At 48.3% G+C, this 18263-nt stretch overlaps 1 protein-coding gene across 2 annotated transcripts in view; it reads left to right on the top strand.

The window, feature by feature from the left end:
- The window catches only part of pitpnb (phosphatidylinositol transfer protein, beta), a 39776-nt gene that overhangs the window by 13850 nt on the left and 7663 nt on the right, over positions 1 to 18263 (top strand). For both annotated transcript variants that reach the window (XM_035391260.1, XM_035391261.1), the window contains exons 3-10: positions 4960 to 5105; positions 7248 to 7339; positions 8230 to 8237; positions 9791 to 9865; positions 10155 to 10238; positions 14851 to 14928; positions 17701 to 17811; positions 17977 to 18099. In XM_035391260.1, coding sequence (XP_035247151.1) covers positions 4960 to 5105; positions 7248 to 7339; positions 8230 to 8237; positions 9791 to 9865; positions 10155 to 10238; positions 14851 to 14928; positions 17701 to 17811; positions 17977 to 18099 — 717 coding nt within the window. The remainder of the gene's footprint in view (positions 1 to 4959; positions 5106 to 7247; positions 7340 to 8229; positions 8238 to 9790; positions 9866 to 10154; positions 10239 to 14850; positions 14929 to 17700; positions 17812 to 17976; positions 18100 to 18263) is intronic.

Here is an 18263-nt window from a genome sequence, read left to right as displayed (position 1 = left end):
TCTCCTGTGCCCGCACGGTCATCTCAACCTCTCGGTTTCAGGCTGGAGTGAACCAAACCAAACTGTGGGGGGGGGGGCGGGGGCGGGGGGAGACGCTGGATGGAAGGGCTGGCTGAACAGCCCTTCCATCCACCCCACCCCACCCCACCCCACCCCGCCACAGCTGTTGGTTTTCCCCGTGCGATAACGACCATTTATCTCACAGCGTGACACTTTTCTAGAGCCTTCCTGCAGGTCCCTGTTTCAGCAGAACTGTTTTAATCACTACAAGGCGCCCAACGGTGCCGGAGAGCGCTAGCGTCTTCTGGAGGAGAGCCATATCTCTCTGGACTGTGGGGTGTGAAATCTTCACTTGGCTTGTAGGCTGCTTGAGGCACACATGCTTTCCAGTCTCAGTGCTCCTGCTGCGTGGGTGTGGCACAGTGACTCCAGCACGACTGGAACAACCCTACCCCCCCCCCCCACCACAACCCTAACCCTAATTCCCCCCCCCCCCCCCCCCCCCCCAAAGCTGTGGGTTTCTGTGCGATCACCATAGTTTATCTAAGCTGCTTGGCCATAGAAAATGGGCCAAAGGTGAGAGGGAGAAATATGCTTTCTGCTCTGTTTAGCTTAACCAAATCCTTCCTGCTCTGCCCACTACCCCGGCCGCAGGGCGGGCCTGGGCTCACTGACCTTGTGACACAAGATGTGACTCTAGTCTTCAAGGGTTGGGGGTTCGTTGTTATTCAGCTCGGACAATTCAGGAAACTAATTGTAATTCAGTTAATGGATTTGAAAAATTTTAATACTCGATAGTACTATGTGGACCTTTTCTAATAAATGAATTCAATTGAAATTCATTTAGTGCTATGCGGTGCTTTTTCATGCAGCCCTTGGAACTTGTCCAAGTTGAGTAGCAGGTTTTTGTTTTGTTTTTCCTTGAGCAAGCACCTGCCCGTGTCGCACGCTTCCTGTGCAGGCGGGCGTCGGGGCCTGTGCGGAGGGGATCGGATGGAAGGGGAGGGGTTTTCGCTGAGGAACGCTGGGAATTTGGGGAGTGGACCTGATTGGCCGGCTGAGGAATGTTGCCTTGGCGAGCGGAAGGAGGGAGATGGAGGTGGAGGAGTCGGAGAAATACACAGCAGAAGCAGCGAGCGCTGTCAGGACTCGGGTGGAGGCAGAGAGACCGGCTGGCTTCTCTTACAGGGAGCAGACACCTCAGTGTGGAGACAGATAAAATGTTGAGCATTACATCAAGCAGTTACGTGCCAGCATTGCTGAGAACCTGGATGTGCTAATCTGCTCTTTGAGGCCAGTAGTAGGTCTTCCCACTCTCCTGGTGATTCAGGGTGAAACCAGTCTCTGATTCGAGGGGAAGAATGGAAATCAGCAGCACGACTGGCCTTCCACTAGCGTAGAACTTCATGATCAGCTGAAATTCCAAGGGCACTGGGGATGAGGGTGGAGTTGTACATGTTACCTAATCAAATTTGTGTCCATTATTAAAATCAGTGGGGGGTGGAGCACCTTGAGCTGACCTACCTGGCCCACAGATATTCTACAAGCCAGACACTGAGTTCCTGTTCCTCTTGTTTTCTGCTTCTTAACTAGTTCCGGGAGTTTCCGTCGCTGCATTACAGTACCGAATGTTTGTTAACGGTATTGTCCTCTGTCACGCCCCTAAATGAATTTTTCTGAAGCTTTGTCGTCTTGAAAACGATTCTGGCACGCGGAACTTTCAATGATAAAAACACAGAGCCGAGTATCAGCTGAGATTATACGGCCTGTGAAGCTACCTTCCAAAAGAGCATTTGATTGGCCTTTTTTCTGCTCGCCTTTCAGCATTACAGTGATTGATTGGCCCACAGCCGTAGGATTGGGATCAGGGCTCAGGATCGATATTCGGGTCTCGGCCCTCTGAAGGGACCTTGACTCCCTGTCCGATCTCGTTAGATCCGCTGCCGTCCGGCTCGGCTCTCTGGGGAATTTTCCGAGGTTCCCAGGCGTTGACATGCTTGTGTTTCGATGCAAGAAGAAGGCAAGGTCGATCTATAAACCTGGAGCTTCCACAAAGCTGGCCTGAGACCATGGAGCGTCTGAAGGCGGTCCCAAGGCTCTCCACCCGGGTCGAAGTAGCCATGGAAACGGCTCCTAGCTTCCTCTGTCGTCTGCTGTGTGCCTCCCCCATTACGAGTCATCGCGTTAGAAGCTAACAGGGCAAACGCTTCTCTCCCAAACTTGTGGACCCTGTTAATTTGGGGAGCTCTCTTTGGTGTGTGGTGCCATGTTGCTTTTGAAGACAAACAGGGGTGGCGCTTAGGAAAGGAAACGCCCTTCTGGAGCGTATCGGGGAGCCCTAAAGCACCGATTGGCTCAGATAAACATCCTGTGGAGGCCTGACAGTCAGCCCCCCACAATGGTTCTAGCTTTTAGCTGTGTCTTACGTTCTGCAAATGGTCTTCTCCGAAAACCTCAACAAACCTTTGAGTCCTTCCCGTCTGACAGTGGTGCCCCTCCCCCCCCCCCCATCCTCACATGCTGGGGTAGGCACTGCTAATTTACTGAGTAATAATACCTCTGTTTCATGGCGGGTTGAGCCTGGCATAGTCTTACTCGATGGAGGGCAGTGATGATGAGCTGCCAGGTCGCTTGCTGTGCTGCTTTAGGCGTCGGGGCGGGTTGGGTCCTGCCTCGGGGGGCAAACGCATTTGAGGGCCATGTGGGAAACCTCAGAGAGCTAATCAGAGTCCAGCGCCGTCCCAGCCACAGTTGATTCATTAAGTAATTAGTGCATTGATTTATGCCCCGGCGGATACTTAGCCGCTAATTACCTGAGCGGTGGCTCCGTCCAGGCGGGGTCTAATCCCAGGGCTCCGAGCCGGCCAATCAGACGAGCAGCTGTAGTGGAGTCCGCTGTGAGGCGAGTTTGATTTCCTGTTAAATCAGGCCAACGGGGGGGGGGGGGGGGCGGGGCGGCGGTGCGGGGGGCATGTACCAGCCTATTAGATGCATTAGGTCAGGGGGGGATGGGAAGGGTGAGAGACAGAAGAAAGAGAGGGGAGGGAGAATGAAAAGGGTGGAGAGACAAAGAGAGGGAGAGAGAGAGCTTATCTGTGGCTCCAAAACAAGGAAGCACCCTGTGAGCTTATTGATTTTTCTCTGGGTTATTGACAGCAGCTTACACATCACCACTGTGCATAACTGGATGTTTACTGAAGCAATTACAGTTAAATTTGGTACTCATTTGTGCCAGAGGGTGCTCCTGCAGAGGATTTGAACCTGCAGGCAGTTGCTGGTGAGCCCAGTTTCCTAACCACTGTTGTACACGCCGTACGTCTGCCTTTGTGTTTGTGCATGAGTGTGAGTGCGTGAGTGTGCACGTGTGCACGTGTGAGCGTACACGTGCGAGCGTACCTGAGAGTGCACATGTGTGTGCTCGTGTGAGCGTGCATGAGTGTGTGTGTGTGTGTGTGTGTGTGTGTGTGTGTGAGCATGTGTTAGTGTGTGTGTTCATGTTTGAGCGTACGTGAGAGTGCACATGTGGGCCTGCCCCGGCCCCCACATGTGTGTGTGTGTGTGAACATGTGTGTGTTCACGTTTGAGTGCATGAGAGTGCACGTGTGTGTGTGTATGTATGCGTGTGTGTGTGTGTGTTCACGTTTGAGTGTGTGAGGGAGCACGTGTGTGTGTGTGTGTGTGTGTGTATGCGTGCGTGTGTAACCCTCCCAGTGCAGCAGGGTCTCTGCGTCCCTGCTGGGTGCTCTCTCAGGGCATTGGGACAGACGCATTGCCTCTGAGACTCAGGGTTAAGGAGGCTTTCAGCCACAATAGGTCACTTGTTAACATGGGAGCCGTGGGGGTGGGGGGTGCCCCTGATCTGTACGGATCCTCTGTGGTACAGTCTGACACAATGCAGAGCCTTGTGGGCCGGCCCCGGCCCCCACAGGGCCATTTCACAAGGCCCCTAATCAGATTAGGCCCATTAAAAGGTCTAGTGCCAAACGATTCCCTTTCCCATATGTTTGCCCATCTCCCAGAGACTGCCCTCCTGATACAAGGACACATTCTTCTCATCCGCCTCCTCCAGTTAATGCACAACCAACCATACTCAAACCGTGGATGAGGTGCGTTGTGGTGGGTGACCATTCATGGTGGAGTAGCTACGCTAAACGGTTAAATTATTAACTTTTACCATGTTAGAAGTAAAAAAAAAAAAAAAGTGCATATTTTTGGTGTTTGTGACAGCGTTCTTTTGATTTGCATTAAGGGCCGTTTTTTGAACTCATTTTAGAGGCTGTCCAGGCCATGTGGAAATACTTATTTTCAACACTTTAACCATTGTCCCAACACTGCAAATATAAAAAATCTGGTAATTAGTAGAAGCAGGTGTGCCGAATTAGGTTGGAAATGAGGGAAGGTCTCCAGGAACAGGGTTGGGCAGCCCTGCGCTAGGATACCCAACTCTGCATCCAGCCTGGACTTGGTTTTAAACCAGGAACCAGTTAATTTTACACCTCTTTGTACCGTCTGTGTGTTTATTATATAGTTAGGTGCTCAGAGCTGCACACAGTACTCTTAAGTTCTCTAAAAGCTGATGTGTAACATAAGCATAACCTCTTATAATTTTCATTACTTTTTGCTATATATCCCTGCATTCTGTTGCCTTTTTTACTGCTCAACCTGACATTGATGAACTACTACTCAGAAAACTGTTTTTGAATAGAACAGTCTATTTTTATACCTGCCATAACATACTCTTGTTTGAAGTCCCACACGCAAAACTCTGTTTAACTATGTTGAACGTCATTTGTCAGGTTTCTTGTTCTTAATTTTGGAATTCATTTACACTGCATATAACCCTTGAAACTGCTCCCCAGTCTAGAAGTTGCACCTGGTCTGTTACAGTAATATTTCTCTCGCTGGTGGTTGAAAACTCCCTCCTCCCTGTCTGTGTGTGTGTCTGTCCGGCCGCCGCAGTACCAAGTCGGGCAGCTGTACTCTGTGGCTGAGGCCAGCAAGAATGAGACGGGCGGCGGAGAGGGCATCGAGGTGCTGAAGAACGAACCCTACGAGAAGGAGGGGGAGAAAGGACAGTACACACACAAAATCTACCATCTAAAGAGGTGAGAGGGTATATAAGGACAGTACACACACAAAATCTACCATCTAAAGAGGTGAGAGGGTATATAAGGACAATACACACACAAAATCTACCATCTAAAGAGGTGAGAGGGTATATAAGGACAATACACACACAATCTACCATCTAAAGAGGTGAGAGGGTATATAAGGACAATACACACACAAAATCTACCATCTAAAGAGGTGCGAGGGTATATAAGGACAATACACACACAAAATCTACCATCTAAAGAGGTGAGAGGGTATATAAGGACAATACACACAAAATCTACCATCTAAAGAGGTGAGAGGGTATATAAGGACAATACACACAAAATCTACCATCTAAAGAGGTGAGAGGGTATATAAGGACAGTACACACACAAAATCTACCATCTAAAGAGGTGAGAGGGTATATAAGGACAATACACACACAAAATCTACCATCTAAAGGGGTGAGAGGGTATATAATTCCGGATACTGTTGTGTTGATTCCTGTTACGTTCATCAAGGCTGGCAAAACTCCAAAAAGGTGGCAATTTTTCAAAATCAAACAAGCCAGCTTGATTAATATATTCTGACAGGCAGCAACCAGAGTTTCTGAGGGGAAAATTCAGTGCTTTATGTTCACTACTGCTTTTTGCTGATTGGAGACTCAGAAGTTCATATAAGGCTTGTCTGAGCTGTACTGGCAATCTCAGCCTTCAATGGTGACAAGGTTAGCCGGTTCCAATCCCATGGATCTGGATTTAATTAATTTTAAGTATCAGTTTAAGTAATAATAGGTCAACTTATCAGGTTGGCCAAGGGTAATTGTTGCAGTGCTGAACCTCTGTGACTCTTGCCATCAGGAATGAAAATTAGACATCCTATGGTTTTAGTCTTTTGCTGAAGTATATAGAGATTTATGATAATCAGTCAGAAAGCCCAAAACAACAGCTGAATTTTTGAAAGCTTCATAGACTTCTTTTCTCTTGGTGACTGAGCACACATAGCATATTTCAGGTAATATTATACCTCCTTGCTCTAGTATATCCTTTTAAGAAGAATGGGAATTGTAATTTACCTGGGCTTGACTGTCTTACTGTGTTAAGATGGCCTGTCCAATATTGGCCAGTCCATCTTCAGCTTAATTTTAAGCTCCAAAAAAGATTTAATACATAAATGTATGTGTAAAAAAAAAATTAAAAAAAATATGATCAATTCAGGGCAAGTTCCTGTGCGTACCTGCTGTTACGTGACATTATTCAGTCAGACTGGTGTATTAAATGCTCGTTGGGTTGGAGCCAATTCCATTTCATTTTAATCATTTCTGGAAATAAGCTGAAATCTATGTCATTAATAGGGGAAAAAAATATTTTCAGAAAGCATTATAGCTGTTTTTCAATTCGGGAATTAAATTTCAGTAAATTTACTAAAGACCCAGCTCCACCATTGCTCCTGCTTTAACATTTTGAAGGCTGCGAAGTGTAGATAAGTTCAGCAGCCAAGATAACGCTGACGGTGCAAAATGTCCACATTCTCAAACCGAATGCTTGGATTAGAGGTGGGGAACTCGTCCCAGATCATTTGTAAAGGATAAAAAGTACCTGGAGTTTCCTAAATCAGTCTTTGATAAACAGCTGACATCTTTAAATGGTTAAAAGCGTGCAAATGGGATGCAGGGTGTTTTCCCACAAAGTGGTTGGCCTTACCAGAGTTCTGTTCGTAAGGGATTTTTCCACGCAAATGCTGGACCTGCACTCGCACGCAGAATTAGCATCCGGAGTAGTTCCCATGGAAACGATGACAAAACACACACAGGTCTGGGTACATTGCTTTGCATTTGTGTAGAGGTTTTGTATTGCTAAACATAGCTGCAGATAGACGTACGGGGGGGGGGGGGGGTGCTATGTTTCTGATCCAACACTACATGGCCAAAAGTATGTAGACACCTGATATTCAACATAGTGCCTATTTAACTTGCACTACAGGCTAAAGGTATTAGGCCACTAACCTCCCCCACCCCCCCCTTGTAAAACCACTGGGTTACAGGGTAGGTTTAGCATAGGCAGTGCTCAAAATCTTTGGCTTCCCCATGACCCTCTGTTGGATTTTAATTTCTCGCATCCCTGCCCCCCCCCCACCCTTCTTGTCCCGTGCAGTAAAGTTCCCACGTTCGTGAAGATGATCGCGCCTGAAGGAGCCCTGGTGTTCCACGAAAAGGCCTGGAACGCCTACCCCTACTGCCGAACCAGTGAGTCACGTGATAATGATAACACGAGTGATTTCAGTTAACCGGGCGTATCACATCTTTCAGAGTGCAGTTGCATTGGGACTGAAAGAATATATGTAATATTACATTCCTGAGTTAGAAATGATTCATTTGTTCAGTTGAGTAATAACGAAACCGAACGTGCAGTTTTAAACCGCTGCGTCTCATTGGATTAAGTGTGTTGCACCCCAGTCCTGGAGGGCGTCTGCTGGGTTTTTGGTGCGTTTCTGCAGTTAAGTGATTCAGTCATTGATTGGCTGAAGAGTCCACAAAACTTCCTTCCGAGGCCTTAATTGAAGGCTGATTGAAATGAAACCCTGACACCGTTGCCCTCCTGGACTGGAGTCTGGATCCTTCTGGCTTAGATGGTCTGTCCTGCCTTCTAGTGGTGAAATGTGATTACTGCATGAGCTCCGACACAGTCGTCGACAAACGCTTTCATATACATATACCAATGACCAAAAAAATACCAGCGTGAGCGTTTTTAGGGTCTTGACTAAGTTCCATTTTCTTTTTCTCTTGTTCAGTAATGTTTTTGTCAGTAACATCCTAAATTAAAATTGGGAACAGCCAACGCTTTTTAGGGTTAGTGATGTTGCCTTTTGCTTTCAGTAAATAATTTAACTAACTGAGGGGGAGTCCAAGTTTTCTCAGTTTATCTCCGGTGTGAGACAGGGGTGTTGGGGGGTAGACGTTGCTCTTGACTTGATTCCGTTACCTTATGAAATGTTTAGTCTGGCCGAGCCTGGAGCCCTGATTGGTTATGTCTTGCGGGCTCTGGCTTGTGATACAGGCTCCCTTTGATGAATCGTAATTGTTTTGGTTTTTCTCTCCTCTGTGTTTGTCACGCACGCTGGCTGCACTGGCTTCAGTTGTGACGGTGAGTAATCTAAACGCGAAACATGACCCCTTTGTTTTCTCCCACACCGTGAGATTAGCCATATGGCTTGCTGGGTGGTGCTGGCCAATTGTGAGCGACTGCGAAAGTGTATATCTGCCATTGTGCTAGGGTTACTATCCAGTGGGTGTGTTATGGAGAGGCGCTGGCACTGAATTAACCAGAGGAGCGCTTGCCAAATTAAACCCACCCCACCTATGACAGACTGAGAGCCAGGCTTGAACATTTTACATTCCTGAGGCTAACACTGATGCTCTCCACTTCTGTGGATGGTTCTGGGTAAGAGCACCTGAGTGACTAATGTACTGAAATGATTCTGTACCAAAGGGCTAAGCCTGCATTTGCTTTTACAAGCTAAGCCACTGGAAGCTTTTATAACGGAGAGTGTTATAATGTAGGCTACACTAATATTTAAAAAAATATTTTAATTGTTAAGGGAATTGTAGTATGACTGGTGTGGCATATGCATATTTCTGCAGATAAAAAAAAGAATTCAAACAGAAATGAATACTTTTTGCTGTTGCTTTTCTCCTGTTTGTGTTACTGAATGTGCAGTCGCTCATAATTGCTTTCTCTCTCGCCCCCACAAACATGCTAAATCTTGCAGTGCATGCTGGAGCAAATAAGGCATTAATACGAGGGGTGTGTGTGTGTGCGTGCATACGTGCGTGTGTGTCAGAGTACTGCCTCGCCTCTCTTCTCTTGGTCTAGGCCACACCCTCCCCCATATCCCTGGATCAAGTTTGCGCTTTTAATTAGTCATTATCATTCCTGTAGTGTGAAGACAGCACACAGGGATGCAGAAACACAGCCTGACAGAGGGAGAGGATGACCCTGTCGCTGTTCCCTGCTCAGCGTTTAATTTCTTCTTTAGATCCCTTAAATACTAAATGGGATTAATGTTCAGGTTTCCTCAGGCCAAGTGACAACGTTGCTGGGATTACGTGCTACATTTAGCACTTTTGTGAAGTTTAAGTTTAGATTCACTTAGAAGAAGCTGAGCAGTGTAGCTTTCCAGGAACAGGTTTACTTACTGGTCAGGAGACCCTTGTGGTCATTGCTGGTAGTGCTGGTGTGAATTCCCTGACTGTTTCAGTGCTGGGGGCGTGGAGTTATGTCCTTACAAAATTCATGACCACAGATGCTGTGATCCAGAGCAGACCTGGGTCAAATACCTATTTGTTTTGGATTCAAATACTTTTCTGTGCTCTATTGATCTTGCCTGCTGTAATTGAGCCTGTCAATAAGACCAGAAGGCGAGGTTTGCACTTTTTGAGAGTATTTAATTGGTTCCAATACATCAGACAAGATCAGTCAATCGGAGAAAAGTATTTGAATCCAAAACAAATACATATTTGACCCGGGTCTGGTCCAGAGTGACTTACAGTAAAAGCACAAGGCCTTTGTTCAGGGATTGGAGTGTAGTCGTACTAGTCCTTGTTCGAAGAGACAGACCGCAAAGTGCAAAAAATTGAATGGGATAAATGGAAAGTAGTTTTTGTGTTTTTTTTAATTAACATTCACCCCCCTTTCAGAATGAGTACATGAAAGATGACTTCTTTATTAAGATCGAGACATGGCACAAACCTGACACGGGAACACTAGAAAACGTGAGTGATGATCTGCTTTTTCCCCATATTGTGTCCTGTACAATGCCTTAGTCATTGCACGGGATATATATGTATGCATATACTTGCATGTATATGTACTTTTATTTCTTTTTTGCGTTAAGCACTTCCAACTCCAATGTTTAAATGGTGCTAATCATCTAAAGTTATTTTATAATGATATTATATGATACTGTTTTATAATATTATTCTTCCTGTTATTAATACTCTTATCTTTCAATATTCCAGCCAGTCATGCTCTGACCCCGCCTCCCTCTCCTCTGATTGGCAGGTCCACGAGCTCGACGCGGCCACGTGGAAGACGGTAGTGGTGGTGCCGATCGACATCGCAGACAAAGAACAAGTTTCTCCTAGCGTGAGTGCCCCCTGGAAGTTACACATTGTGCAGTTTGTTTCATGCAATCGGATTGGTCCTCGTTCGTATAAGCCAATGTTGTTATGGTATAGGTCTATGGCTGAGAGAGCCTGTGTGAGAGCCAGGCCTGTGTGATAGAAAGCTGTGTAGAGTATTTGGCGACACCTTGTGGTGACTCAGAGTACTGGTGAGCTCAGGCAGATTGAAATAATTACAAACCATATTTCAGTTGGTGCCAGGCTCTCTTCAGCTGGACAAAAAATTCAGGCGCAGTGCGACCGCTTTTGAGTTTTACGTTTTTGTTCTTGATGCTGCCTTGGTCGTGTGTGTCTGTCCAGAACCAGGACTACTGCCCAGACTGTTTAACCCGGGTCAAGGCTGCGGGTGCGAGTGGAGTTTGTTCAGTAGCGTTCCGGTCCACTCTGTCGGTTCTGTCGGCCATAGTAATGCCAGTAGGTCTGAGTTGCCACAGTGTAGCGCAACACTAAAGACTGTGGAAAGCCACCTTGCTTTTTACTATGCTTGGCCTTGGTCTACTTTTACAGCTCAAATCATATCTGGCAGAAGTGTGAATGCTTAGATGAGGCATTAGTACAGAAGCACTGAGGGAATTTCAGTATGGCTGAGGGCAGGGGTTCTCTGACTCCATCCTGGCACACTGTGTGTTCTGACTTTCTTTACAGCTGCAGTTGTAGCCCCAGAATTGTAACGAGCTGTTAATTTTTCTCAGCTTGACTGTTCTTTTGTGTGTAATTATGTCTGCGGAAGGATTATTTACCTCAGGGTCTGGCCTATTTATTTTATGCCAGACATAGCAGTGCATGCAGAGAATAAATGTCCCTTATTCACATTCCGGAGAGATCAACTGGTGATTTAATGATGTGCTACACGGAAAATAATACCTTTAGGAAGATGTGCAGTTTTTTAAAGATTTAATTAAACTATCGAATGGCAGGTTTGAATCAGTGTGGTTCTAACTGCTGAAATTTTTGACACCTGGTCACTGAAACTGTACTATTCGAGGAATATGAAAAGTTCAGAGCAAAACCTCAGCAAATTGCAGTGTACTACGTCTCTGTTATTCTGACATAAACTTTTGGAAATTTGTGTTTGGTCGATCATATCTCTGTTGTCACTATTATTAGCAAATTGATTTCTCTTTAAATAGCCTATATCATTTTGATCAGCTTTCATTGTGAGCAGTTAGGGGAGGCCCCAGAGTGTGTTTGTCAGCCCCTGGTAAAGGGTGGCAGTTCTTCATTAGACAGGTAAAATATAATTTTTGAAAAGAAGTGGCGCTGACTCTGGATCCATTTGGGACAAGTTTAATGTGTCTCATGTAATCACAGTTTTCATTGTTGTAATGGTACATGCGTGCGTGAAACTGCGGCACCACCAGTCATGGCGTGTCTCCTCCCGTATCCCATCATGCCGTGGGATTAAGGCAGCAGGCAGGTCCTTATGCTCGGATGAAGGGAGCCGCTCAGGTCACCGCTAATCCCGCCGCTAAGCGTGAGCTCGCGGGATTGAGCAGGGGGGTGGGGGGATGCTTCGCGCCTCGGGCGAGGGTTCCCGTCTGCCAACCGCAGGTCAAAGGTCATTGCACCAGGTCATTGAGCGGGAAAATAAAAGAAATTTTTTTAAAAAGCTGTTCTGTCTCGGCCTCCTGGAAGCCCGGCCGGGTCTCACGTCGTCAGGGATACCAGGGAGACTTAAGGCCAGGGGGTGTTCCAAGCTGGGTCCTCTGGTTTCCAAGGCACCGACAGGAGGCTGTCTGTACCGTGCCTGTCTGTAAATAAGACAGACGGGCTGCAGTGGGCGTGCTTTCACGATACCGCCAGTGAAAGGCGGAATGAAAGACCTAAAAAACGGAGGATTAGCGACGTCACGGACGCCCTCGCCCAGAGCTGCAGTCTTGTGGCTTGGCGTGCTGTGCCCCCCCCCCCCCCCCCCAAGAAATCCTCAGCAGTAACACGCCAGTCTTCCTCTGCTGTCAACGTAAAACATTCCAAATCACCAGAAGTAATATTACAATAATATCAGAAAGGATTCATTTAGGCTGCAGTTAATCTGTCATTTTAAAATGTACTAAAATAATAATGTCAAATTAAAGGGGTAGCACTCAGGAATAGATTCATTACATTAAGCTGGCTGCCTGGCTAAGTACACGTGTCTGTTCAGTTGTTATAATAAAAAATTAAAGATCAATGTTTATATTGTTCAGGCCCAGTCCAACCTGGCAAGTTCACCCCCTGAGTCGCACATGTGAAATTGCCCCTGTTCGGGGGGGGGTGGGGGACCCTGACGTGCACAGGCCGGTGCACACCACCAAATCTCCACGGGGCAGTTTGGGAGGGGTCGATCCAGGGGCTGGGGGAACACTGATCAGTAAAGGCAGGTCAGCAATAGCATGCAGACGTCACTGGGGGGTGGTGGGAGGGGCAATCAGGCTACTCCTCTTTGACTCCTCTGTGGCCTGCTCCTCCTCCCCACCCATGTGGGCGTTCTCCTGGGGAAGCACACACTGACTTTTGGCCCTGTTGCGTGCGATGTCGACGCCCAGCTGAAGCTCAGAACGCTGCATCCTCGCAGCATTGAAACAACGTTGCAGCAACGTTGTCTTTTAGTTGATCAACCTCGTCTCCAAGCGCTTTACTCCCGCTTCTGTGTTAAAGGGGTGAGGAGGTGTCCCAGTGTTTTGGGGTTGGCTAGCACTTCTCTGGTTCTGCCTTTTTACCTTTAAATGTGTAATTGGATCAATTTGGAGGCCCGGTTAATCCAAATGACCACCTGTCAGGCCACGCTGCATGCAGACACGCAGCACAGGTTAAACAATTCTCTCAGGGAGTTCTTTTCTGGCTCTCCAGGAGCAGTGTTGTGTACAGCTGCAGTATTGTGTTTGTGTGTGTCTGTGTGTGTGTGTATGTGCGTGTGCGTGTGCGTGTGCGTGTGTGCAATCATGACCATGTACATTCAAGAAGGAGGAGGCTGGTATGATCCCGCCCCCCTCCCCCCCCGTTGTTTGAATGGAACATTCCTGCAGCTGTGACATAGCACAACAGAACTAGTGTGAGGAACATCCAAAGCGAGACTTCAGGGGTGTTCCGCGGGGAGACATGAAGCACTGCCTCACCATGGTGCGACCCGGGCTGCAAACGGCCTTTCCTGACTGTCGCTTCATAGAGTCCGTGTGACAGTGTGGCATTGCTATTTAAGTCTCTCATTTCAGTCTGAGTCTCTGTTTGAGTCTCTTTTAGTTCAGCGTGTACGCCACTCTTTCTGTGCTGTTTAACCTGTGGTTGTTGGGGTGTCTACGTGTGTCTCTGGGTCTCCCTTAGCTCAGTACTGTGTGCGTCTCTGGTCAGCGCAGTTTAACCTCGCCGTGCCTGTGCGAGTGCTTCCCAGGCTGCGCTGGGGGTCAGCGCTCTGGCTTCTCTCTCTCTCTCCGTACGGCAGGGGGCTGCAGCCCGGGATCGGGTTGCCAGATAATCGGGACGAATCCCCCGTGGCTCGGGCGCTGCTGAACCCGCGGGCCGAGGCGCGGCTGTGCGTGCGGGCGGGGGGTAACCGGGACCGGCGCGTATCCGTGCGCACGCCACGCTTGTTGGCGCCACGCGGGGAAGCCGCGTTGCTAGGGGCAGGAACCTCGGTTGGGGTGGAGCCTTCGGGTGGAAATGTAAAAGCATCACCTTTGCCGGCTTTTTGTTTCCTTTCTTTCCTGCCTGCTCCTGACCCTGAAAATCGGCCTCTGCCTTCGGGCAGAGGGTGATTTATTTAAAAACGGGGGTCCCCGTTAGCTTAAGCCATGTGTGTTTCCCGCCCTTTTTCTTATGACAGGGCTTCTCCCCGCGCCTCCCTCTGTTATTAAAAGAGAGCGATGTGTCCAGAGGGGTCAGCCGCTGCTGAACGCTGTCTGTCTGTCCGTCTGTCCCTCCGCTGTTACATTACAGGCATTTAGCAGACGCTCTTATCCAGAGAGACTTTTCTACATAGCATTTATATTGCGTCCATTTATACTATATACTGAAGCAGTACAGGATAAGTACCTAAGGGTACTTCAGGACTCGAACCTATGACCTTTAGGTTACAAGACCAGCTCCTTACCCGTTATACTACTACACTGCCACCACGCTGTGCGTGCAGTTCGGAGCTGCTGTTCTCCAGTGCTTTTCCCCGCTTTGTTGTACACTCATTGGTCAGGCGGGTCTAACAGTACACACACGCAAGCTGCTCCTGGAGGCCCTCAGGGTGGCAGTGTGAGGGTTTGAAAAACGGCGGGTAAATTAGTACCCAATCAGACGAGTGCGCTGTCTGAAGTGGCCATCGCTCGAGCTTCTGGAAAGGGAATCTCATTCTCCTGCCACTGTGTGAGGTCATGACCTTGACCTGGGTTTGTACCCTACTCCTAAAACCTTATAAGCATTTTTTTCTTTTGCTTGACCTATGGACTAAGAGGAACACTGCACCCTGTGTCTGGGAGACAGTATGGGAGCTCAGGTCTGGCCAGTCCGCAGCCAGAACAGTTTATTTTTCATCTAGTCACGTGTAACCATGGCAACCCAAGTGTAACTCCACCTTTTTCTCCCTCTCTCTGTGTTTATTTTTCCTGCAGGACTACAAGGAGGAGGAGGACCCCGCGCTGTTCAAGTCGGAGAAGACCGGCCGGGGCCCCCTGGGGCCCAACTGGAAGGTAACGACCGGGCCCCCGTCCAGAAACAACAAACTGCCCGCAAATGGGGCGGAGCCAAGCTGAAGGCGCCGTCTAATGAAGACAAATCCCCGCTTTGCTTCTGCGAGTTTGCTTTTGGGGGAGGAAAATAACCCCTCCTGCCAAAAAGCAGGGTGTACAGGATCTGCTATTTTAGAGAGGCTCGTACGTGATCTCTCTGTTCCCCTCTTTCACTTCATCACTCCTGCACTCTCTTTTCCAGGGGTTAAGGCCAGTGGTGGGAGGGTGAGGTGTCATGAACCCTGTAATGGGTGGAGCTACAACGAGCTGTCAATCACTATGTAAACTAATCAAAAGGAAGACCGCCCTGTCACCTCATTGGGTCTCTCTTACCCACTCTGATATCCGGATCTCCACTCGGACCAGAGTAAACAGTCTTGCTGTGTTCTTTAGCCCTGTGACTGCCTTCTGTGGCCTTTGGTTAATACGTTTTGAGCTCAGCTGGTGAATGCATCGTAAACTACACCCAGTGAAGTATTGGCAGGTTTTTCTCTCTGGGTTTTCGCCGTTGGTCCCGCCCCCCACAGCGACACCTCCCACCTGCACAGAACCCCCCTCCCCCCCACCCTCTGGCCAGGGCAGTCTGCGGCATTCCGACATTCCCTCATCCCAGCCCCTCATATCTCCGAGTTACAGGAACGGCTTGTTATTGTAGAAACGCGCAGCCAGCCGCCAGCAGCACTGTGTTGCCAGGTTTTTTTTCCCCCCGGAACCCTGTTTTTCTCAGACAACTTGGTGGTGGGGGAAACACCTGAAAAGTGTGATGGAAAAAAGGTAACTTCAGGTTAACTGAGAATGGGAAAGGTTCCTTTCAAGCCGCACAGAAAGAGCAGTTTACCCCCCCCCCCCCCGCACCCCTGTCTCTCTCTTGCTTGTAGGCAGGCGTAGGAGGTCCTTGTCTATCTTAACAAGCACACACACCTAGACTGTCAGCCCACTGAAGATGTCCTCTTTTGTCTGGGAGCAAAATGCGAAGCTCCCCTACTACGGTTGTTGTTTCTCTTCTTCTTTTTTTTAAATGCAGCTAATCCTGCTAATCCAAATTCTCCAGGCCTGCAACAGAAGGTTTTCTGGGTAGCATTATTTGGAGGTGGGGTGGGGTGGGGGAAAGCTTGTCGAAAGCTTGCATCATGAAACGATTGGTTAACTGGGAGGGGCGGTGGGAGAGAGGTGTCATGAAACGATTGGTTAACTGGGAGGGGTGGTGGGAAAGAGGTGTCATGGACGTTAGTAAGTCGGGCGATAGCACCGGATGAATTGCGTTGTCATCGCACTGCTTCAGTTAGGACCGCAGAAATGGGATTGCTATGGAGACGGTGTGACGGACAGGCCACCCCTTCTTATGTGGTGTGTATACTTCTCACGTTCTTCACGCTGTAGGTCGATTTCTTGGGCCGATTGACTGATCCAGGGTCAGAATGAAAGTGCTTCAGTAAGTGGTGGGAGGTCAGGGCAGACTGATACTAGATCTTTGGTCTGAGGGAGTGGGGGAGGGGGGGTGGGTGAATCCTGCAGGGAAAAACTTAGTGATTTTTCATAAATGAGCTTTTCCAGGAAATAGTCCATTTCAGACCCTGTCCCAGCCGATGGCTGTGTCCTCAGCACACACACACACACACATTTTAAGAGCTTCTGCATGAGTGTTCAGCTGCAAAATCAAATTTCAGCGTCTGCAAAATCAGTACTTCTTGAATAATCTAACAAAAATGACATCTCTGATCTTCAAAGAAATCTCTTTGTCAGAACAGCCAGGTCCCTTTACTTCATTGAGTGCCAGTTGAATGGAAACCAGAGAAGTTGGAAGCAGGCTGGCTCACTTAGTTCAGGTTCTTGGTGTTTTTTTTTTTTTTTTTTAATGTATTTTTTATTTGGACATGGGTCTGAGCATGTCCAAATCCCACCCTCATTTGGAATGGCCAGCTATCTGCAACCGCAGCCATTTTCATGTGCAAACCGCACTGCCGGTTCAGGAGAGTGTAGATATCCCCAGTTCTTCTACGAAACACGTGGTGTTGCCAGCTGCTTCTTTTCACACTGCAGACCACCGCTAAGTTTTCACAGAGTGGAGTCAGAGGAAGACCTTTCGTATGTGGCTTTAGCATGCAGTCCACAGGCGCCCGATCGACCTGTGGGGGTCGCTAGATAGCGATGAAACGTGGACCCTTTACCAACTAAACCCTCCCACAACTTGGGCGATGCAGGTGATGGTAGCACGTTATTCAAAAGGAGCTACCGCCCACAGCTGGGCCTGGCGCGGTCCGCATTCAGTCTGAGACCGAGGGGCTCGTTCATTAACCGCAGTTTGCATGGATGAGCAGCATGGCTGTCATCTCTCCCATCAAACACCAAACCGCAGCGATATTACAGAATGTCCTTCAGCTGATCACTTAAGCAGTCTTAAGTTCACAGTTCTCAAGCGGTTCCTTGGAAAATGATAAAAGGTGAAGGGAATGGAGAAATGTAGTGCAGAGGGAATGTCCTGGTTCTTAATAGGGCAGACTCGGTCTGGGCTGTGGTTCTGGCTGACAGAGACAGCAGTCACAGTTCATCTGCAGATGGGAGCAGTGCCTCATTGCAAGGAGCTTATGGCTACTGTGTGAATAACACAAGAAAGAAATGTGAGTGCACTTTTGTGCCTTTGTGTGTGTGTCCATGTGTGTTTGCCTCTTAAAGAGTGTCTTTCTTATTTCTCATCTTTATGTGTGTGTGTGTGTGTGTGTGTCTTTATAACAGGAAGAGCTGCAGAATACGCCTGAATGCCCTCACATGTGCGCGTACAAACTTGTCACTGTCAAGTTCAAGTGGTGGGGCCTGCAGAGCAAAATAGAGAATTTCATCCATCAGGTACGTCTTCCTGTCTCTCTACCTGTGTGCGGGGATCCCCTCCATCCCATCACAGCACGTAATGATGTCATGGATGTAACTGCAACTTATAATCGTGATCGCTAGTCTAAAAGAATGGAGTCGATCGCGGTTTTAACCTGCCCCCCCCCCCCCCCCCCCCTTCAGCAAGAGAAGAGAATCTTCACCAACTTCCATCGGCAGCTGTTCTGCTGGATCGACGGCTGGGTGGAGCTCACCATGGAGGACATCAGGCGTATGGAGGACGAGACGCAAAAGGAGCTGGAGGAGGTATGCCCCCCACACACACTCTGTCACCACACCTCTGACCGTCCACGCCAAACCAACCAGTTGGCTCCCATCAGAATCGCTTTGACAGCACCTGGCCTCAGTCAGTATTCAGATAGTCAACCTTTAATTTGTGTTAGGGGTAGGAGCGTACTTTACTTTTCCAG

Source organism: Anguilla anguilla, chromosome 14, assembly GCF_013347855.1.
Source record: "Anguilla anguilla isolate fAngAng1 chromosome 14, fAngAng1.pri, whole genome shotgun sequence".
Classification (NCBI taxonomy): Eukaryota; Metazoa; Chordata; class Actinopteri; order Anguilliformes; family Anguillidae; genus Anguilla; species Anguilla anguilla.
This window is presented reverse-complemented; position numbering and strand designations above follow the sequence as displayed.